The sequence below is a fragment of the Onychostoma macrolepis genome, chromosome 10 (assembly GCF_012432095.1).
Source record: "Onychostoma macrolepis isolate SWU-2019 chromosome 10, ASM1243209v1, whole genome shotgun sequence".
NCBI lineage: Eukaryota > Metazoa > Chordata > Actinopteri > Cypriniformes > Cyprinidae > Onychostoma > Onychostoma macrolepis.
Genome location: NC_081164.1, coordinates 25,952,103 through 25,977,268, shown reverse-complemented (window position 1 = coordinate 25,977,268; position 25,166 = coordinate 25,952,103). Strand labels below are relative to the sequence as shown.

At 36.4% G+C, this 25,166-nt stretch overlaps 1 protein-coding gene across 3 annotated transcripts in view; it reads right to left on the bottom strand.

Moving 5' to 3' along the window:
- Window positions 1–25,166, bottom strand: part of unc5cb (unc-5 netrin receptor Cb) — a 217,120-nt gene that overhangs the window by 82,930 nt on the left and 109,024 nt on the right. For all 3 annotated transcript variants that reach the window (XM_058789296.1, XM_058789297.1, XM_058789298.1), the window contains exon 3: window positions 22,485–22,628. In XM_058789296.1, coding sequence (XP_058645279.1) covers window positions 22,485–22,628 — 144 coding nt within the window. The remainder of the gene's footprint in view (window positions 1–22,484; window positions 22,629–25,166) is intronic.

The following is a 25,166-nucleotide window of genomic DNA, read 5'->3' as shown; positions in this document are numbered from 1 at the left end:
CACACAGAACTCAAAAATGGACTGGACAAAATTATTGGCACCTTGTCAAAATTGTAAGAAATAATTGCTTTTCAAGCATGTGATGCTCCTGTAATGTGTATTTAGACCTGTGATGTGTGATAAGTAACAAAATAAATAATTAAATATTTGCCAAAAGGCTGCTAAGTAACAGGTGCAGGCAATATAGTAATCACACTTGCAACCAGTTAAAATGGAGAAAAGCTGACTCAACCTTTGTGTTGTGTGTCACACTGAGCATGGAGAAAAGAAAGAAGTGTAAAGAGTTGTCTGTGGATTTGAGAGAAAAAATTGTGGAAAAACATGGACAATCTCAAGGCTACAAGTCCATCTCCAGAGATCTTAATGTTCTTGTGTCCACTGTGCGCAATATCATCAAGAGGTTTACAGCCCATGGCACTGTAGCTAACCTCCCTGGACATGGACGGAAGAGCAAAATTAATGAAAAATTACAACCAAGGAATGGTGGATAAAGAGCCCCGATTAACTTCCAAACAAATTCAAGCTGATCTGCAGACACAGGGTACAACAGTGTCAGCTCGCACTATCCGTCGCCATCTGAATGAAAAGGGACGCTATGGTAGGAGACCCAGGAGGACACCACTGCTGACACAAAGGCAGAAAAAAGCAAGACTGGAGTTTGCCAAAACTTATGTGACAAAACCACAATCCTTCTGGGAGAACGTACTGTGGACAGATGCTTTCTGGTAAAGGACATCATGGCACTGTTTACACAAAAAGAAATGAGGCCTTCAAAGAAAAGAACAGAATACATAACTATGTAAATGATATACAATTCTGAAAAAATTATAAAACAAAGGTATATAAATAAAATATTAAAAACTATTTTATATATAAATATGATATATGATTTTTAAAATATACATAATAAACTTATATCTAATATATCTAAATTTTAAATATTATTGTATAATTTTAATTGAAAATATAATGCAATATACAGATATATATTTTTTACTTATTATTAACTATTATAACCCTTCTCTCTGGAGTTAAGTTATTGTTTAATAATAATAATAATAATTCCTTACATTTATATAGCGCTTTTCTAGGCACTCAGAGCGCTTTACAGTGTGGGGGGTCTCCTCATCCATCACCAGTGTGTAGCATCCACCTGGATGATGCGACGGCAGGCATAGTGCGCCAGAACGCCCACCACACACCAGCTTACTGGTGGAGAGGAGACAGAGTGATGAAGCCAATCAGCAGATATGGGGATTGTTAGGAGGCCATGATGGTCAGAGGCCAATGGGTGAATTTGGCCAGGATGCCGAGGTCACACCTCTACTCTTTTCGAAAGACATACTGGGATTTTTAATGACCACAGAGATTCAGGACCTCGGTTTAACGTCTCATCTGAAGGACGGTGCTTTTTTACAGTATAGTGTCCCCGTCACTATACTGGGGCACTAGGACCCACACGGACCACAGGGTGAGCACCCCCTGCTGGTCTCACTAACACCTCTTCCAGCAGCAACCTAGTTTTCCCAGGAGGTCTCCCATCCAGGTACTGACCAGGCTCAACCCTGCTTAGCTTCAGTGAGTAACCAGTCTTGGGCTACAGGGTGACATGGCTGCCGGCAAAGATCTTTAGAGAGCCACGCATGCCCTAGTCTCATCACGTTTGGACTGCTGTAATTCTTTATATGCTGGTTCACTCCAGTCCTCTATATCTCGACTCCAGATGGTTCAAAATGCTGCAGCCAGGTTTTTAACTGGGGCTCACAAACAAGAGCATATTACTCCAATCTTAAAGACTTTAAACTGGTTACCAGTGCTTTATAAAACTGATTTTAAGATATTGGTATTTGTTTTTAAACCCGCCTATCTGTCTGACTTAATAAAAGAAAATATGCCAACAAGATGTCTACTACTCTTTGTCTCAGCCTAGATCACAGCTAAAGGAAAGAGGTGATCGTGCATTTATAATAGTTGGAATAACCTTCCTTTATCTGTGAAAGCTTCAAATTCTGTCTATGGGTTTAAAACTAAATTGAAATCTTATTTTCTTAACATGGCTTTTTAAACTTTTTATGTTAAATTATCTTTTGATTTGACTGATGTTGTTCTTTTCAGTTTTTTTGTGTTTATCTGTGCTTAATAAATACATGAATGAACCCTGCTTTTGTCTGACCAGTTTCATTTAAAGCATGTGGATTTTCCCAACAATATTTGCTGCTTATCTGCCGTCAGTGTGATTTACACATTTATCATCGGCGCATGATGGGAAAACAGTGTCATGATGACAAATGGGTTCAGATTCATTTCTCTGTGAGTGATAGAAACATCATAAACACAGATTCACATTCGGCTCAGTGTTTCTTCTTATTGCTAGTTGTGCATCACATGCTTCTGTATTACAGTGTGGACAGCTTCACAGCACAATGGGAAAGTTCAAACCAATCTATGATATATGGTGTACATTATTCATATAAATGTTAACAGCAAAAGATTAATTAATAGCTTAATTCATAATAATTTGTAACGTTTTTGCATAGTTTTACTAAGCGATTTTAATTGCTTTAAATGTGTATTCAACTACTACTACTACTTATAATAAAAAAATCAAATTATATTAAATGTAATATAATACGTTACAAATTAAAACCTATTTCATTCCTATATGCACATTGTATATAAATGTTGTGGACAATTTATATTTGTCAAAATATGAAGAGTTTATTTGCAAAAACAGATAACTCAGTATTTTGAAATGTTCAAATATCATGTTTTTTATTATGTTATCATGTTTTTATAGTTTTGTGTTTATTAATTGGATTAATTGGAATACACAATGAAAAACATGATTTTTGAAAATTGTCAATCTGTTTTTGCAAATGAACTCTTCATATAATGCTATATAATAATTTCTTATAATAAATAATGTTGTTGATGACAGCTAAAAATATAATAAAAATATTTTAAGATATTCCAAATAGTGCTGGGCAATGATTAATCGCATCCAAAATAAAAGTTTGTGTTTATAATAAATGTGTGTGTACTGTGTATATTTAGTATGTATATATAAAGACACACACGTACAGTATATATGTTGAAAATATTTACATGCATTAACATGCATATATTTATATTCATATAATTTATATTATATATAAATATATTTAATATATGAACATAATATATTTTTCTTAATTATATACATGCATGTGTGTGTATATACATAATAAATATACACAGTACACACACATATATTACATACAGAAAAACTTTTATTTTGGATGTGATTAATCGTTGCCCAGCACTAATTATAAATTATAAATTCACTAAATTCTAAAAAGTCATAAATGTGTCTATAACCAAGCACGATTTGAATGGGCATTCAGAATTCGGATAGACAAAGAATTGTTTGCATGCTCAAAATGGTAAAATAAAAGTAAAATAAGATGAAAGATCTGGCCGTATTGACTCGTGTGCCTGTCACTTCTCGAGCTTCTTTGACTCCAAACAAATCTAGATGACTTTGTCACTTCTGTGCTACCAAATGAGAGCAGGGCAGACTGACAGCGATTGGCTGAATGCGCTGTCAATCAGAGAAAGGGGCGGGTCTTTGCTGCTGACAGTGATGGATGAGCAGCGCTCCCACGCTCTCCTCTGGGCCTCCTCCATCTCTGTCTGTCTCCTCCACGGCCGTCCAGCTCCACAGAGGACGACAGATACAGAGAGACTCTAATAAAAATCCAATATTTCCCACACGCGGCGGGAGAGGAGAGAGCAGGAGGCGCTCCATCAGTTCTGCTGGAGGTGGAGGACGTCAGTGTTATATAGAGCACACGCCTCAGTCTCATCCATCTGCGTTCGCAACAGAGATCGACAACACGCTACCTGAAGAGAAAATGACAATCAAAGAAATCCCATTTAAGGGCCGTCAGTCAGCAGCCATCATCACAAGTACAGCGCCATCCGCTTGAGAGAGGAATGACAGGAATATCAAAAACCACTGCAATTAGAAAATGATGCTTTTTCACAGAAATCTCATGACTATATTTAACTTCTTTAGCTCAGGTTTTCAGGCTGGTGTATTTAATGAGCATGTAGAGCAATCTGTATTTAAATATAGTAAATAAAATAAAATATTGCAATAAAAAAATAACACTATATATATATATATAATATTTTAACAATGCATATTTTATTTTAATACTATATATAATATTTGAACATTTGTTTAAATAAATGTATTATACATTTTATTTTATTTTAGTTTTTTTATTGCATTTTATTGCATTATTTATTAATATACTATTTAAAAATAATATTTCAATAAAAATAATATTACAACAACACAACTATACATGTAATTATTTTTAATATTTGTACATTTATTTATGTTATTTTATTTTAAATTATATATAATGTAATATACTGTCATGGCCAAAAATATCGGCACCCTTGGTAAATATGATCAAAGTAGGCTGTGAAAATTTATCTGCATTGTTATTTGAAAAATTCATAAAAATCTAACCTTTCATTGGATAATAAGAATTTAAAATGGGGGGAAATATCATTATGAAATAAATGTTTTTCTCTAATACACATTGGCCACAATTAACGGCACCCTTTTATTCAATACTTTCTGAAACCTCCATTTGTCAGTTTAACAGCTCTAAATGTTCTCCTATAATGCCTGATGAGGTTAGAGACACCTGACAAGAGATCAGAGACCATTCCTTCATCCAGAATCACTCCAGACCCTTTAGATTCACAGCTTCTTCTCTTCAGGTCACTCATGTTCTACAGGGTTCAGGTCAGAGGACTGGAACGGCCAGCAGAAGCTTGGTTTTGTGCTCAGTGACCCATTTTTGTGTTGTTTTTGAGGTTTGTGTTTGGATTATTGTCCGGTTGGAAGATCCAAACATGGCCCGTTATAAGATTTCTAACAGAGTCAGTCACTTATTGATTTTTTTATCTGTTGGTATTTGATAGAATCCATGATCAAACCCCTACAATGCGAGTAAATCGCACGCATATGCGACTAATCTTCACTCTGGGCGACTAAATGATGTCTAATATTAGCCAATGGCTAATAAATTCTCAGATTTTACTCGCCAGTGTGTGAGTTGGAGGCTAAATATAAGTTTAGCACAGATATAATTTCACTCGCGGAACACTATGACTGAGCGCTTCAGAGCTTCACTCTCCATCAAGTGATCTGTGCTCTTTTTCAGTTCATCTCAATGGATACGCAGCGCACCTGTATTTGGCGTACCGTAAGCTCTAATGTAATGGCACATGACTCGCATGACATACGCAAACGGCAATCTCATTGGCTGGTGCTCACCTATTATCTTCCCTGTTTTGATCTCAGTGAATCAGTTAGAGTGAACGCACACAACCTGATTAATATTCATGAATCTAGCAGCTCGTTAATCCTTAGTGCGTTTTATACTGTTCTTATTAGCAGAATTCGTATTATTATTATTATCTTCTTATCAGTATTATTGTTAGTTTTTTCCCCCATTTTTTTTACAGAAACACTGAATGACCAAAAAAGCACCACCACCAGTACTAAATTCTGTTAAAATGTCTATGCATTCATACATGGTTACTAAGTTTTAATTCTAATTACTAAAGTTCTATCATTAAATAATACTTGATTATCATAATGTCATATTATAATGCTTGACTGACTGATGTTAAGAGTGTACTTTCAGATATTTAAAAAGCTGTACCATTTTACAAACATATACAGTAGGATATATATATATATATATATATATATATATATATATATATATATATATATAGATAGATAGATAGATAGATAGATAGATAGATAGATAGATAGATAGGCCTAGTATTATCAGTCTGGCGAGTAAACAAAAAAATGTACTAGCCAATGGCGATTTAATTGCCAAGGTGTCTGTAGAGGGTTGATGATGTCATGTGTCTAAACAAGATGTCCAGGACCTCCAGCAGAAATATAGGCCACAACATCACAAATACAGCAGTATATTTCATTGTACACATGGGGTACTTTTTAAACCCATCTTGAGTGTTTGCTGCTAAAAGCTCATTTTTAGTTTGATCTGACCATAGAAGCCAGTCCCATCTGAAGCTCCAGTCGTGTCTGATAACTGAATATGCTGGAGTTTGTTTTTGGATGAGCGAGGAGAATTTTTCTTGAAACCCTCCCAAACAACACGTGCTGATGTAGCTGCTGTTTGACCATTTTTTTTTCTGGCCCCGAGACTCAACTATTTTCTGCAATTCTCCAGCTGTGGTCCTCGGAGAGTCTTTAGCCGCTCAAACTCTCCTCCTCACCGTGCATTAGGACGATATAGACACACGTCTTCTTCCAGACAGTTTCATAACATTTTATGTTGATTGGAAATTCTTAATTATTGCCCTGATGAAGGAAATGGGAATTTTCACTGCTCTAGCTCTTTTATTAAAGCCACTTCACTAATTTGTGAAGCTCAATTCTCTTTTGCTGCACATCAGAAATATATTCTTTGGTTTTTCTCATTGTGATGATGATTAAGGGAATTAATTTGGGCTTTGTTTTGCCTCCTATTTATATTTCTGTGAAACAGGAAGCCATGGCTGGATAATTTCATGTTCATAATTCAATGTGTATTTGAGAAAAACTTTTATTTCATAATGATATTTACCCCCATTTTAAATTCTTATTATCCAATGAAAGGTTAGAGTTTTGTGAATTTTTTAATAAAAGATCAAAAGGATTAACAATGCAGATTAATTTTCACAGCCTTCTTTGATCATATTTACCAAGGGTGCCAATATTTTTGGTCATGACTGTATATATATATTCAACAAAAGTAATAATTAAATATTCGCCAAAAGTAATGAATATATTATTATTAAATAAATAGTCACAGGTGTTTTCACAAGTGAAACTAAAACAATAAAAATAATTAAAAGGTAATTGCAAAAAATCCAAGGCTGCTAAAAAAAAAAAAAAAAAATAAAAGTGTCACTGTTGTGCTCTATGGAGGCTACATCACATCATTTACACACAAAGCCAAGATGGCAACGTCTGTGATGTACTTTAATATTATACTGTAAAACAGCATAATACTTCTAAAAATAGGCTTCCTTTCCTTTATACTAAACATATTCAGCTTTTTCTTATGATTTTGGGTTAAGTGAGCCTGTTTTTTTGAGATTATATTGCTCTCTCTACACACGTGCAACAGAGAATTTGCTTAAATTGGAGGCGCAGAATCAACGATCCAAACGAGCAGAAACAGGAGACACTTTGCTGGAGTCGATGCGCTGATGATAAAGAAACATTTCATGCATATTTGATGGATGGATTATAATAAGTGTTATGAAACAGAGCCAGTGCTTGTTAACTCAGTGTGTTATAGTTGTGTTTGACAGAAACATGCGGTTTGTGTGTGTTGGGTTGCTGTTTCAAGCAGAAGCCCAAAGATGTGCGTTTGACCTCATGTTGAAGGGTCTTATGGGACGTTTGGATGGGTACAGTATCCCAAATGATCCTTTAATTATGAATTACTTTCACGTACAGGCTGTTTGGTACATTATATTTAAAGAAAGATGCGATATAAAAATAACTGGAGTCGTTTTGTCATTTTTCATGAAGACATTCAACAACAGCATCCGGTTCTGTCAACTGTCCTAATTGTGGAATAATGAATAAACAATAATAACATAAATGTAAGAATGGCCTCATGCATGTTTTCTGATCTGAGGTCAGTAAGCAGATGCTGTAAGATCCTGTCAAGAGCATCATTAGCGAGTCTCTCGCTGTTTGTCACTGAAGAGAAGAGAGGGTCGTACAGTGAGACCGAGCGACTGTCGCTGTCTGAAACACAGACAGAAAGCTGCCCTATGGCCATCACACACAACAAACCAAGGTCAAGCAGAGAGAGAGAGAGAGACACACACACACCAGCTGCTATTAGAAGAAACACAACTTTATTCTGATCAGTAATTATATTCACTGATTGATCAAAAGACACTGAAGAGCCACATTCACCATCAGAGCAAACGATCTGAAGGAGAATAAACGGTTTGCTCTTGTGACACACACACACACACACACACACACACACACAGAGAGCACCTGTCATACAAATATCAGCTATTAAACAGTTTCATAAATTTGACATATCAAGTTTTAAGTTCTTTTAGACTGCCTGTTTTAATAAATCAGATCAAAAATAGATTCAAAGATTTGTTTGCATCACCCCAAAATGACTGAAATCTGCATGTGGAATTTATCAGGCTGAGGAAAGAATATTTAATATTTATCTGCACTTGTATTTCCTCTTAAAAAGTATATATATATATATATATATATATATACACAGGGCTCGACATTAACGCTTGTCCGGGACAAGTGAATGTTTTGGACAGGCAAGTGAAAGAGAAATTTACTTGCTCAATCGGACAAGTAACTTGAAAAAGTCAATACCAAAAACAATAATAACTGCCTTTATTTATGATATAGCCTTTGTTATAAGGGTGTGCGATATATATCGTTTGCGATAATTTCGTAATTGTTGTTTTAAGGAGTAGGCAATATTGCAAGAATCAAACAAAACACACCTACAGAGTGCACGCATACGTAAAGTCGTCTAGGTTTCACTGCATGATTCAGTATTACAATGCATGAGGAATGATCAGAAAATTCAAGATATGGGGGCAGAAAATGTATATATTTATATAATTTCATGTAGTTAAACAATATCACACGTAGATTGAGCACAGTTTTTTATTTTTTATTTTTTTGCTCCAAAAACCATCATGATTACAAATGTGATTAAATAAGAGTTCAATAAACAGGTAGTTAACATTAAGAGACTTACGTTTAGACAAAATATTTCCTGTTTTTGCTTTGTTTCACCAACAAAAATAATTCCAAACACAGCCACAGCGCTGTTTCGCGTCTCTGAGCAACATGATGGCATTTCGTTCCTGAATGAATCAACCGTTTAAATGATATTAACAGTGACTTGATGCCACCTACTGGTGGTATTAATTTCACATTGACAGTATTTTTTTATTTTTAAAATAATTTCAAACATCAGTATTCAACGTTTTATGAATCAAAACATTATTTATTCATTTATAACTGCAGATTAAAGAATTCCATGTCCCTCAGAGCTGCATTAAACATTGGGTAAATATATCTGTTCCACTTCAGATGCAGCTTCTGTGTTTCCTCTACATTGCAAAGATGAATTTTGTTGGTACTGATTTCATTTGTTTGGTAATAGCCCAAATGTCTTATACTAATTGACTGATTAAATTGATCTCTAATTAAAAAATTTTAAATTTAAGTTTGAAAATTCATATATAAAAAAGAAGTAAATATTAGCATTTTATTTTTTTAAGTTTAATATAAAATAATTGTATTTGTAATTAATACTCCCTTTTTATTTTAAAATATAATAGTATTATCACACTTTATTATTTTTTTCATTATTTTATTTTAAAAATAAAAATCTAACTAAATAAACTAAATGTGTTTTGTATAACTACTATAAATAATTACATTTATAACTCAATAAAAAATTCTCTCCAGGCAAGTAACTTTTATACTCGGACAAGTAAATGACAAATTGTATGTGTATGTGTATATATATATATATATATATATATATATATATATATATATATATATGTGTATGTATGCATGTATGTATGCATGTATGCATGTATGCATGTATGCATGTATGCATGTATGTATGTATGCATGTATGTATGTATGTATGTATGTATGTATGTATGTATGCATGTATGTATGTATGTATGTATGTATGTATACATACATACATACATGCATACATACACATATATATATATATATATATATATATATATATACACATACAATTTGTCATTTACTTGTCCGAGTATAAAAGTTACTTGCCTGAGAGAATTTTTTATTGAGTTATAAATGTAATTTGTCATGTCATGTTGGAAGACCCAGCCTCGACCCATCTTCAATGCTCTAACTGAGGGAAGGAGGTTGTTCCCCAAAATCTCGCAATACATGGCCCCGGTCATCCTCTCCTTAATACAGTGCAGTCGCCTGTCCCATGTGCAGAAAAACACCCCAAAAGCATGATGCTACCACCCCATGCTTCACAGTAGGGATGGTGTTCTTGGGATGGTACTCATCATTCTTCTTCCTCCAAACACGTTTAGTGGAATTATGACCAAAAAGTTCTATTTTGGTCTCATCTGACCACATGACTTTCTCCCATGACTCCTCTGGATCATCCAAATGGTCATTGGCAAACTTAAGTCAGGCTGGACATGTGCTGGTTTAAGCAGGGGAACCTTCCGTGCCATGCATGATTTCAAACCATGACGTCTTAGTGTATTACCAACAGTAACCTTGGAAACGGTGGTCCCAGCTCTTTTCAGGTCATTGACCGGCTCCTCCCGTGTAGTTCTGGGCTGATTTCTCACCTTTCTTAGGATCATTGAGACCCCACGAGGTGAGATCTTGCATGGAGCCCCAGTCCGAGGGAGATTGACAGTCATGTTTAGCTTCTTCCATTTTCTAATGATTGCTCCAACAGTGGACCTTTTTTCACCAAGCTGCTTGGCAATTTCCAGCCTTGTGGAGGTGTACAATTTTGTCTCTAGTGTCTTTGGACAGCTCTTTGGTCTTGGCCATGTTAGTAGTTGGATTCTTACTGATTGTATGGGGTGGACAGGTGTCTTTATGCAGCTAACGACCTCAAACAGGTGCATCTAATTTAGGATAATAAATGGAGTGGAGGTGGACATTTTAAAGGCAGACTAACAGGTCTTTGAGGGTCAGAATTCTAGCTGATAGACAGGTGTTCAAATACTTATTTGCAGCTGTATCATACAAATAAATAGTTAAAAATCATACATTGTGATTTCTGGATTTTTTTTAGATTATGTCTCTCACAGTGGACATGCACCTACGATGACAATTTCAGACCCCTCCATGATTTCTAAGTGGGAGAACTTGCAAAATAGCAGGGTGTTCAAATACTTATTTTCCTCACTGTATATGTGTATGTATGCATGTATGCATGTATGTGTATATATATATATATATATATATATATATATATATATATATGTATGTATGTATGTGTGTATATATATATATATATATATATGTGTATGTATGCATGTATGTATGTATGTGTATATATATATATATATATATATATATATATATATATATATCTATATATATATATATATATCTATATCTATATATCAGGGCTTGACAATAAACACTGCCCGATGGCCCAGGGCCAGCGTGAAGGACACTGGGACAGTAGACGGATTTGTCACTTGCCCGACTGGGCCAGTAGAAAAATCCTTAGCGTTGATCCCTGCATATATATATATATATATATATATATATATATATATATATATATATATATATATATATATGGATTAAGCATTTTGAATCTACTTTTGAAGCCACAGTAGCTTTTATATATTTAACAATTTAAATAATAATAATTTAATGCAATAATGGTGAAAAATAGTCTAAGATTATTGTTTAAGTAGATTTTACTGTGTTATAAGTGCATTAAACTAAAATGTTTTTAGAAGTTAGAATTGTTGTTTAGATGAAATTATGGAAAGTATATGTTTTTCTTGCATTAAGCATTTAATTTAAAGTTTAAATAATAATAATCTGAAGGTTTTTTTTAATTTTACTGTATAGCTTCAATATTTAATGTCAAAACATTGCACAAAATGTAATGCAAACCTGGCTGTTTGGATTAAATAATAGGAGAAAAAAACACCTCTTGCTATTTCAGAGTAAAAACAGAACATGATGAGAAGGGTGAAAAACAGGTTTCTCTCAGTTCTGTGACCCAGTGCTGTTTCCACACCAGTGAAAGTGAAATGAGTGTGTAGGAAACGGCTTTAGTCACATCCGAGGCCATTACAGTAATAACAGTGGCTGAGTGGCTGTTTAAACCATGAGTCAGTCGACACACTGTGCTGCTATTGGCAGTTTAAACAACTCATACCAATTATCAGCGTTTTCATTCCATTACAGTCGTCCCTCGAGACAGGCCACGGCCACAATTAACCGCTTGTGTTCTGACACACGTGAATCCAGTCTGGAGTCAGAGACAGCAATGAATACTGCAGCTCTCCACCTTAACAACATGAATTCAGAAGAAAAGACAAAAAAAAACTAGAAACCACCAAGAAGGTGCTAGGGTGTAGCAACCTCATAACAACCACCCCAAAAACCCCTAGCAACCATATAGTAGCTGTTGGACCATAAACTCTCCACAAACTTCTTGGCAACACCCTAGCAACCACCCAGAACACCCTAGCAACATCTTAACAACCACCCAAAACCCCTAGCAACCACATAGTAGTTGTTGGTCCAAAAATACTCCACAAATGTCTTAGCAACACCCTAGCAACCACCCAAAACACCCTAGCAACCTCATAACAACCACCCCAAAAACCACTAGCAACCATATACAGTCATGGCCAAAAATCTCGGCACCCTTGCAATTCTGTCAGAAAATGCAACATTTCTCTCAGAAAATTGTTCCAATTGCAAATGTTTTGGTATTCACATGCTTATTGTTTTTGTTTGCACTGCAAAGAAGAAGAAAAGTCAAACTTGATAAAATTTCACATAGAACTCAAAATGGACTGGACAAAATTATTGGCACCTTGTCAAATTTGTAAGTAATCATTGCTTTTCAAGCATGTGATGCTCCTGTAATTTGTATTTAGACACACCTGTGGCAAGTAACAGCTGTGGGCAATATAGTAATCACACTTGCAACCAGTTAAAATGGAGAAAAGTTGACTCAACCTTTGTGTAAAGAGCTGTCTGAGAGAGAGAATGAGCTTTATTGCCAGGTATGTTTACACATACGAGGAATTTGTTATAGTGACAGAAGCGCCACAGTGCAACAGAATGACAGCGACAGGACAGGACACAGATAATAAAAAGAATAATATACAAATATACAAAATAGACAATGTACAAAATAGCAAAAACACAATATATAATATAGACAATTATGTATGTACAGGTATGATATGTGCAAATTTGAAATGTAAATAAATGTGTGTTAAGTAAATAATGTATAATAGTGTTGTGTGTTCCACGTTTATTGTCAATTGTTCATGAGATGGATTGCCTGAGGGAAGAAACTGTTCCTGTGCTGGTCGTTCTGGTGCTCAGAGCTCTGTAGCGTCGACCAGACGGCAACAGTTCAAAGAGGGAGTGTGCTGGATGTGAGGGGTCCAGAGTGATTTTGCCAGCCTTTTTGCTCACTCTGGATAGGTACAGTTCTTGGAGAGTGGGGAGGGTTGTACCAATGATTCGCTCAGCAGTCCGGACTACCCTTCATAGTCTTCTGAGGTCAGATTTGGTAGCTGAGCTGAACCAGACAGTTATTGAAGTGCAAAGGACGGATTCAATGATGGCAGAGTAGAATTGTTTCAGCTGCCGAAGGAAGTACAGCCTCTGCAGTGCCTTTTGCACAATGGACTCAATGTGAATGTCCCACTTCAGGTCCTGAGAAATTGTGGTTCCCAGGAATCTGAATGGGTTTCTCCTGAAGTCCACGATCATCTGCACAGTTTTGAGCGTGTTCAGCTCCAGGTTGTTAAGACTGCACCAGACAGCCAGCTGCTCAACCACTTGTCTGTAAGCAGACTCGTCACCGTCCAGAATGAGGTCGATGAGTGTGGTGTCGTCTGCAAACTTCAGGAGCTTGACAGAGGGGTCTTTAGATGTGCAGTCGTTGGTGTAGAGGGAGAAGAGCAGTGGATTTCAGACAGGCTGGTGTCACACCGTCTGGGCCTGGTGCCTTCCTTCTCTTGTTCTTTCAGAAGACCTGGCGCACATCATCTTCACTGATCTGCAGTGCAGGTTTCTGTGAATAGTGCAGGGGGTGCAGGAGGTGTGAATGATGTTTTTTCAAACCTGCAGTAGAACTCATTCAGATCGTCTGCCAGTTGTTGATTCTCCACAGTGCTGGGGGATGGTGTCTTGTAATTGGTGATGTCTTTCAGACCTTTCCACACTGAAGCAGGATCACTGGAAGAGAACTGGTTCCTTAGCTTTCCAGAATAATTCCTCTTTGCCACTCTGATCTCTTTTTCCAGGGTGTTTTTGGCCTGTTTATACAAAAATCTGTCCCCATTCCTGCGAGCATCCTCTTTGGCCTGACGGAGCTTCTTTTGCAGTGAACCATGTTTTGTCATTGTAGGTTAAATGAGACCTGGTAGGAATGCACATATCCTCACAGAAACTGATATATGATGTTACAGTCTCTGTGAACTCGTCCAGATCGGTGGCAGCAGCTTCAAAAACAGTCCAATCAGTGAGGTGGAAGCAGGCTTGTAAATACCGCTCTGCTTCATTAGTCCATCTTTTTACAGTCCTTAATACAGGTTTAGCTGATTTCAGTTTCTGCCTGTAGGTTGGTATGAGATGAACTAAACAGTGATCAGCGAGCCCCAAAGCTGCCCGTGGGATAGAGTGATATGCATCCTTTATTGTTAGTGTAACAGTGATCCAGTATATTACTGTCTCTGGTGGGGCATGTGATGTGCTGTCTGTATTTTGGCAGTTCAAAGGAGAGATTTACTTTATTAAAGTCCCCGAGAATGATTAAAAGAGAGTCCGGGTGCTGTTGTTCTGTCTCTGTGATCTGATCAGCCAGTTTCTGTAAAGCTGAGCTCACATGCGCTTGTGGAGGAATGTAAACACTCACGAGAATGAACGAGCAAATGGTGTCCGGAATGGCGTCATTCAGCCAGGTTTCCGTGAAACACAGAGCAACAGAGTTTGAAAAATCCTTATTTGTCCGGGAGAGCAGAAGGAGTTCGCAGATGGATGCTAGGCAATGGCGTCCGAAATCTGCACTGTCTGAACTTCACGAGCGCGCCGGCTCACTTCCCCCTTCTGCACTTCCTGAAGCGTTTGACCAGAGCTGCTGCTCCGCCGACTACAACGTTCAGCAAAACGTCCGAATAATCGGAATCTGGTAAAAGTTTTGTGGTGTGTTCAGCCAAATGTTCAGCAGTTCATCCCTGGTAAAATGATCGTGTTTGAGAAACAAAAAACAGGAAAAACTAACAAAAAACGTACAAACACTGGAGAGCTAAACACTGTGGCTGCCATCTGCGGCGCCATCTTAGATGATATATGAATTTGAGAGAATTTTTTTTGGAAAAACATGGACTATCTCAAGGCTACAAGTCCATCTCCAGAGATCTTAATGTTCTTGTGTCCACTGTGCGCAATATCATCAAGAGGTTTACAGCCCATGGCACTGTAGCTAACCTCCCTGGACATGGACGGAAGAACAAAATTAATGAAAAATTACAACCAAGGAATGGTGGATAAAGAGCCCCGATTAACTTCCAAACAAATTCAAGCTGATCTGCAGACACAGGGTACAACAGTGTCAGCTCGCACTATCCGTCGCCATCTGAATGAAAAGGGACGCTATGGTAGGAGACCCAGGAGGACACCACTGCTGACACAAAGGCATAAAAAAGCAAGACTGGAGTTTGCCAAAACTTATGTGACAAAACCACAATCCTTCTGGGAGAACGTACTGTGGACAGATGAGACAAAAGTAGAGCTTTCTGGTAAAGGACATCATGGCACTGTTTACACAAAAAGAAATGAGGCCTTCAAAGAAAAGAACACAGTCCCTGCAGTCAAACATGGTGGAGGTTCAAAGATGTTTTGGGGTTGCTTTGCTGCTTCTGGCACTGGATGCCTTGACTGTGTGAACGGTATCATGAAATCTGATGATTACCAAAGAATTTTGGGGCGCAACGTAGTGGCCAGTGTCAGAAAACTGCGTCTCCACCAGAGGTCATGGGTCTTCCAGCAGGACAATGACCCCAAACACACTTCAAAAAGCACTCAGAAATTGTTACAAACAAAGTGCTGGAGAGTTCTGAAACGGCCAAAATTCCAGTATAGAGGTGTAGGAAACTCATTCATGGTTACAGGAAGTGATTGATTTCAGTTATTTTTTCCAAAGGAGGTGCTACCAAATATTAAGTTAAGGGTGCCAATAATTTTGTCCAGTGCATTTTTTGGGTTCTGTGTGGAATTGTATCAGATTTGACTTTTCTTCTCTGTTTTTTTGTGTTGTTCCAATGCAAATAAAAAAAAATAAACATGTGAGTACCAAAACATTTGCAACTGCAACAATTTTCTGAGAGAAGGGTTGCATTTTCTGACAGAATTGCAAGGGTGCCGATTTTTGGCCATGACTGTGGTAGCTGTTAGACCAAAAACACTTTACAAACTTCTAAGCAACACCCTAGCAACCTCATAACAACCACCCAAAACCCCTAGCAACCATATACTGTAGTAGCTGTTGTACCAAAAACACTCTACAAATGCCTTAGCAACACCCTAACAACCACCCAGAACACACTAGTGACCTCACAACCACCCAAAAACCCCTAGAACCATATAGTAGCTGTTGGACCAAAAACTCTTCAAATGTCTTAGCAACACCCTAGCAACCTCATAACAAACACCTGAAAAAAAAACCTAGCAACCATATAGCAGCTCCTGGCCAAAAAAAATTGTTCTCAACCTTAACCGGATGAATTAAATGGAAACGAGGCACAGAGGTAAAGACGTAACATTGGCACTGCAATAGCATGTTCCTTTGACTGACTCATTACATCCTGGCAAACGGTTTGAGGAAAGTTTCCTCATCCAATCCATCTGAACAGTTTGAGCTAAATCAAAGCTCTCCTCAGTATCTGCTTGTTCACTGTACGCCGCGTGGGTTTCTCACATTAGCAGTGGTTGAAGCAAGCGGCCCAATTTAAAGCACTTTGAGGTTCTGGACAAAACGCCATCCATATTTTGTGCCGTTCCTGCGCCAAAAACCTGAGTGGTGAATAATGTACGGTAGAGCCGGACAGGGTGGAAATGAGCAAACACACACGCTGAATTTATTACTGCCTCTAATGGGCCAAATGCATTACAATGCCATTTGTGATATGTAGCGCTACACAACCTTTCTGCCTATTATAAATTAATGCAAGGCTGGAGACGATAGATGCTGCATTTCAGACTCCAGACTTTCAAGAACACAACAAACTTTCAGAAGAGAAGCTTTAGCTGCACAACAGAAAACACAAAAGATCAAATCAAATTACACGCAGCACTCATTCTGCTGAATCTTACGACACGCATCAAACATTCAGTGTATTTTTTGCAAAAGTTTGGGTTGGAAGATTGCTTGATGTTTTTGAAAAGTCTTTTCTGCTCACCAGGGCTGTTTATTTGATCGATAATACAGTAAAAATTGTGAAATATTATTTTAATTTAAAGTAACTGTTTTCTATGTCAATATCTGTTAAACTGTCATTTATTTCTGTGATCAAATCTGAATTTTCAGCATCATTACTCTAGTCTTCAGTGTCACATGATCTTCAGAAATCATTCTAATATGCTGATTTGCTGCTAAAGAAACATTTCTGATTATTAGCAATGTTGAAAACAGTTGTGCTGCTCAATATTTTTGTGGAAATGCCAATTTCATGCCTAGCAAGCATATAGCAGCTGTTCGACCAAAAACTCCCTACAGACTTCATAGCAATTCCCTAGCAACCATCCAGAACACCCTAGCAACCTCTTAACTACCTCTCAAAAACCTTAGCAACCTTAGCAGCTGTTCGACCAAAAAAAAAAAAAAAAAACTCTACAGACTTCTTAGCAACTCCTTAGCAACCATCCAGAACACCCTAGCAACCATACAGCAGATGTTTGACCAAAAACGCCCTACAGACTTCATAGCAATTCCCTAGCAACCATCCAGAACACCCTAGCAACCTCTTAACCCCTCAAAAAACCCTAGCTACCATATAGCAGCTTCTGGATCAAAAACACTTTAGAGACTTCTTAACAACACTCTAGCAACCACCCAGAACACCACAGCAACTGTTTAACAACTGCTGGACAACAAAACAGGCAAAATATTACCCTAGAGACTGTTTAGCAACCACCCAAAACAACCTAGCAACCTCATAGAAACCATCAAGCAACCCTGGTAAAACATTAGTGAGCTTTAAACATGCAAACATCAGTCAGATTTCATTCAAGAATTTAACTTCAGCTGAATCTTACAAAGGCCTGAAAACATTCAATGTTTTATACAATAAATATTCTAAACAAACCCCTGACATCAAGTATTAAAATTCAGCGTGTAACTCACAAACACCCTGGCGACCACCCAAAACACCCTAGCAACACAACAGAGAGAAGAATGAAACACAGATTTCCTTTCTAAAAGTCAAGTTTGCTTTGAGATCTGTCACTGTATGAAATGCGTTGAATGAAACACAACAAAGCGTCTCCTGTTGGCTTTGGCTTCGGGGGGAATCTCACAGCTTGTGTTGGCCGCGACGATGACGGCTGCTCTCAGCCAAACGCAGCGAGCAGATCCGCTCGAACCCCTGACCGCACTCGTGCTCCCATGAGCCTCCTCTGCCGAGCCGCGGCCGCACACGTGGACGCATGTGAAAACAATTACACTGAGTGCATGTGTTCGGCTATTTGTGCTAAATTACACAGGTTAGTGAATTAAGGGCCATTTACATAGCTGAAGTCTCTCGTCAGCACACGTGCATCAGCGGCGCTGAGTTTGCATCCAGATCAGCGTTCAAACCCACAAAACAGCCCTCAGTACACACTAGGGCTGTCAAAAAAAATTTGAATTTTGAATATTCGTTGAATTTAAAATAAAAATCCACTTTCAATGCAAAATTTCTACGTCAGGCAGCCTTATCAGGGGAACACAAGATGCAATGACTATGCAGGTGTCATTGCATTTTAATGCTTTTTTTAGCCTATCCAGTTGAACCCACTGGATGCCGTGCTGTTCATTCAAAATATTGCGGAAAAAGAGAACATCAATGCGGAGATGATGTTGTTTACGTTAAAACTGAAACCAAGCCGTTCACACAGAACGCATATTTATCGCATTTTCTAGATAGACATCTATCACCGTTGCACTCACATCTCGCACAAGAGAGCTGCATGTTTAGAAAGCCATGTAAAATTAATGCAAGTTCAACTTTAAAAAACATGTCTTGAGACTTTATGGTGGTTTTTTCCCCATCCCACTGCATCTCATGTTTTTAAATAAAAAAAATACTCTTTGTGATTTGTTTTTGGTCCTTTGTATTAAACTATACATACATGATGCTGTTTTGTTTCTAATTGTTTAAGCAACTTAATTACTTATATAGTTTATAACAATTATTTTAAACATGATGCACTTTTTTCAAAGATAGTCATGTTATTTTTTTGCTTTGTAGAAACGTGCATTAGTAATATTTTGCTCGATACGCCCTCTTGTGGCCTCAGGAGAGAAACCAAAAGCTTTTTTAGGTTGTTTGAAAAACAAAACTGCATACTGCCTACTGCCAAAATGCACCATATTTCACAGTATACTGCAAGCTATTTTTAATATAAAAATATAAAAAATATTATTACTATAACTTAATATTTAAGTTTTTATTGTATTACAAATGCTGAACTATTCTTAAAACTTTAATGTAGTTCAATTGTAATTCAAAAAAAAAATTGTATGCATGTATGCATATATACACACATACTTATTTTTAAGTATTAAGTTTTATGTATATACACCATAGAAAAAAATCTAATATATTTTTAAAAACTTTTTACATAAAATATTTTTTAAAATACTTTTTTTAAACATCATTTTTAAAATGTATTTAAAAAATAAAATTTCGCTTTTAAGCTTTATGCTTATATATAGTAAAACAAAATGTAGTTTAAAAAAATAGTAAAAATACTATTTTTTTCCAACACAATAACCAGCATCTAGTTATCATCTTACAAATAAATCATAAATTTGCATTTTAAAACAAATTGTGTCTTATCATTTGGCAGTCTGTTTAGGTAAAGTAAAGAGGTTATAAATAAAGGCTGTTACGGCTTCCAGTTCATTCATCACACTGTAAATGGAAGGTCAAGTCAAGTGCATTGCATTGTTGGATACAGTATTTCACACACTGTGCTCTAGTTGTATATTGTGCATTTTGACATTCGCAGTATTTCAGTCAGGTGTTCCACTGTGACAGTAAACACACAGCAGCGCTAGTATGAGTAGTACAGTAGTGTGTTATTGTGAGTCTCTCTCTAGTTGAGTGTGTTGTGTGGAGGTAAATCACAGCAGTGTGTGAGTCCGTGTTAAACAGCATCTGCGTCCGGATCGAAGCTCGTCCCCTCATAACTCACACTGGAAGTGCCTGACGCGACGCGCTCACAAATCACGCTCACCATTAATATCCTCAATGAGAGCGCCAGCCTTCTACAGCTCCTGAACTTTACGGCGTTTCCATTGATCAGCGATCCACAACAACAAAACGCTGCTTATTTATCGCTCTGGAGTGTTACTCAGGCCCTGATTAAAACATCTGTCACAGACGGGACGCTGAAAAAGGCTAAATGATCGCTGCTGTTTCCATTAGCCTCTGGAGAGAGAGAGAGAGACTGTAACTAAAGCCCATGAGGAGATCAACAGGTCAACGAGGAGGAGTAATTAAGTGCCCTAACCAGGTGCCAGCTGAAGTTTTTCACTGAAAAAAGCAAGTACTGTACAGTAGGGCTGGGCAATATTTCAGATTTTATTGATTCATTTGAATTTAATGTTTTGCCATGATTTAATTTTTTAGAAATCGAGGAATCTCGATTTTGAATAGAACTATTACCAAATGTTAGAATTACACAATTTGACAATATGCCCACGATAACTGTGAAGAGAAAATAATGATCCAACTGCATGTCGGCGCGCGTGATTAACTGCTCATGCAAGACACACTCTGTGAAGGACCATAAGTAGAATATATCGCTGGAGACCATTCAGTGGCAATAAATGGCTGCAGTGTTCAAGGCTGCATGCAACAATAAACAAACAGCCCGATCAGAATAGTGTGATTCATGAAGAAATGACTGTTCTGGTCTCCTGACCGACTCATTTCACACAGCAGACGCATCTCTCGTTCACACACTGAAGAACTGAGAATGAGTGAAGTGCTGGAAAAACAACCTGCTGCACCGCGGCTCTCTTCTGGAAACTGACCAACCGTTCTCAGCAATATAACAGCAGCCCAAACAGAAGCACATTTTAGTCGCACCTAAAAATGTCTGGATGCCATTCATTGGATCATATAATATCAACGCGTGTCTTTTACTGTAAATAAAAATGTAAATACAAAGAGAGAAAATCTAAGAAAATCTTCTGGAGTGAATATAAATATTATTTGTTTTTATTTAAAGTTTCAATTTTGTATTACATTTTTTATTTTATTATTTTATTTTTACTTATTAAATCAAATATAAAAAAAACAAATAAAAACAAGAAACAAGAATAAAGAAAACAAAAACAACAATAAAAACACATAAAATAAACTTAAGATTTTTCCTTTTTTCATTTGAATTTTTATATATGATTTTGTTAAGTATTTATTATTTTTATATTTAATTATTAACACAAAAATTGCATAATATTAAAATATTTTTTAAAATACATGAAAAATGTTGTTATCTTTAATGATTTATTTAGGTATTTATTTTTATATTTAATTATTAATACACAAAAAATTGCATAAAATAAAAATGTTTACAAATACATGAAATATTTAAAATACATCAAATATTTGGTTATATTTATGATTTATAAATTTTTATTTTTATATATAGTTATTAATGCAAAAAATTCAAACAAATGTATCTGTTATATTTATGATTTATTTAAGTATTTATTTTTATATTTAGTTATTAATGCACAAAATGCATCAAATAAAAATATATTTAAAATACATTTATATTTAAAATACATCAAATATTTGGTTATATTTATGATTTATTTAAGTATTTTTATTTAATTATTAATACACAAAAAAATTTGCATTAAAAATCTTTTAAAACACATGAAATGTTTTATCTGTTACCTGCATGTCATGCATCAAATGTGTTGTTATATAATTAAAATATTAACTTGAAATCTCAGGGATAAGTACGAATTTCAGCTGAAAGGGGTTTGACTGATAAAACCTTTGTGATTACCTGATCTAATAAATCATATTCACACACCTTTCTAGTGTCACTATATTGTCTGAGACGGGTTTGTAAAGCTATCTGGGTTTGAGACACAGAGAGACATGCAACGTCAAGCTCGATTTCTGTCTGTGGATATATACTCTTCAGGACAAGGCTGCTGGACGGAGTGAGGTCAGCAGCTGCCTATAAACACCAGCACTGTGATTGGTGCAATTAAGGATGCTGCTTTTGTTAGCAACACTAAATGAGGAAAACCGCAACAAGAATGTAAACGCAACACACACTCCTCCATGTCGTCTCAGTTCCTGTTTGTGTGTGTGTGTGTGTCAGGTGTGTGCTGTAGTGTGTTTGGACTCACAGGCGATCCGGACGTGGGCTTTACGGCTCTTGGTGGTTCCTGCAGAGCTCCAGGCCACACACTGACACCAGAAATCCTCCAGACCGAAGAGCTCCTCCACCTGCTGACGGGTGATCTCGATACTGGCCTCCCGCACCACCAGACCTGCAAACGCACACACACACATTAGGTTTCTGTGAATTGTGGGGACTTTCCATAGACTTCTATTACTTTTATACTGACCAAACTATATTTTCTATACCCTAACCCTAAACCTACCCCTTACAGAAAACCTGTTTGCATTCTTACACTTTCAGATAAACATCATTTACTATTTTTAATCATATTTTTCCCCTCCTGGGGACAGCAGGCAGGTCCCCACAATGTCAAAAATGTCAGGTTTTACTATCCTTGTGGAGACATTTGGTCCTTACTATGTAGCATAAACAACTACACACACACACACGCACACGAACGCACTCTCTCTCTCTCTCTCACACACAGACACACACACACACACACACGTACGTTTGTTTTTGTGAATTGTGGGGACATTCCATAGGCATAATGGTTTTTATATTGTACAAACTGTATTTTCTATTGCCCTACACCAACCCTACACCTAAACCTACCCCTTACAGGAGACTTTGTGTATTTTTACTTTCTCAAAAAAACTCATTCTGTGTGATTTATAAGCCTTTTGAATTATGGGGACATGGGGAAATATCCTCATAAACCACCTTCTCCTTGTAATACCTATGTCATACCCATGTCATTATACAAATTTGTGTCCTCATATGTCACAAAAACACGCACACAGACACACTCTTACACATGCACACACACACACACACACACACACACGCACACACACGCACTCTCACACATGCACTCTCAGACACACACGTGCGCACTCTCACACACACAAACACACACACAAGGATGTGCAGTCTAACAGCTCTCACGCGTGACCTCCGCCCGTAATCCAAGTGTTTTCTAAAACGAGCTGGTTATTGTGAAGCCCTCAGGCAGGAATTTCAAATCCATCCCCTTAAACAGAGAATGAATCTCCAAGACTGCCTGTCAAGATCACATGTGTCAGCAACAGAACTCATTTTCACTATTTCATAAGAAGCTGTGTGTTAGTGATTTTAACACACATCTGCTTCACGTACCTATATAATCGTGGTAAAATCAGTGTAATGAATTTCTGTGTAGCTCATAAAAATTATAAAAATAACAATTATAAATATTTTAAAAATATATTTAATATAATTATGAAAATTACAGTCATCATCATCATTATTATTTTTGTTATTATTATTAAAACTAATTTTAACAAATAAATATGATAAAATAATGATTTTTTTTTTTTAAAGATTTATTTTTGGCTAATTTAGCTGAACTGGATGATGACATCACTGAATCATCAATGAATTGACTTTAGCTGGAAAAATAACTCTTTGTTATTGTCTTCTTGCATTATTGACAAACTATTTTCCTGTTGACACTGTAAAGCTGCTTTGACACAATCAGTATTGTATAAAGCACTATAGAAATAAAATTGAATAAAGGTTTTATATATATATTTATATATTAATTAATCTACATTGTTAATCCTTTTGATCTTTTATTTAAAAAAAATAAGAAGAATTTAAAATGGGGGGAAATATCATTATGAAATAAATGTTTTTCTCAAATTCACATTGGACACAATTATTGGCACCCCTAGAAATTCTTATTTCCAATGTTATGAAAACAGCATTTTCCATCTTAGAAACATTGCCAAGCTACGGAACATGTTACCTGTTTCTGATGCAGAAAAGCTAGTTCATGCATTCATGACCTCTAGACTGGACTATTGTAAAGCACTGCTAGCTGCTTGCCCGGCATCTTCAATAAACAAGCTACAGGTAGTGCAAAATGCAGCGGCTAGAGTCCTTACCAGGTTTTACAGTCTCTGCACTGGCTACCTATTAAGTTCCGTATCAGTTACAAAATATTATTACTTGCCTATAAGGCCCTTAATGGTTTAGCTCCTGCGTACAATCCAACCTGCTCCCTAAGGTCGCAAAACTCTGGACTCTTGGTAGTGCGTAGTAGGGGTGGGTGATATAGCCTCAAAATTATATCACGATATTTCAAGAATATTTGCGATAACGATATTTATGACGATATGCAAAAAAATATGGAACAACGTTTTATTGGTGATTGCAGCTGGCAGGCAGCAGCATTTATTAGTGCAAACACAATGAAGGGCAATTTCCATCCTTTTCCAATGAGCTACTGTCATTGATGACAGACTACCCAATTCGAATTGTAAATCTATTGTCATGAGGTGGCAGAAGCAGCATTATAGTGCAATTGTAGTGACCAGTGTTGGGCAAGTTACTTTAAAAAAAGTAATTAGTTACAGTTGCTAGTTGCTTCTCACAAATAGTAACTAATCATTATAAAAGTAACCAATTACCAGGGAAAGTAACTACTGTGTTACTTTTTTAAAAAGAATGTTCAAATATGTCAAATAACTTGGATGCCTCCAATATTAAATGTTAAATTAATGAAATGGACACTACATGGAATAAATTATTATTTTTAAACATTGTACACTAATACAAAACAACCATTTAAAAATACTTATTTAACACTGAACATTTTTTTAACATTCTAGCAGACATTATACCAAACAAAGCACAATTTCAC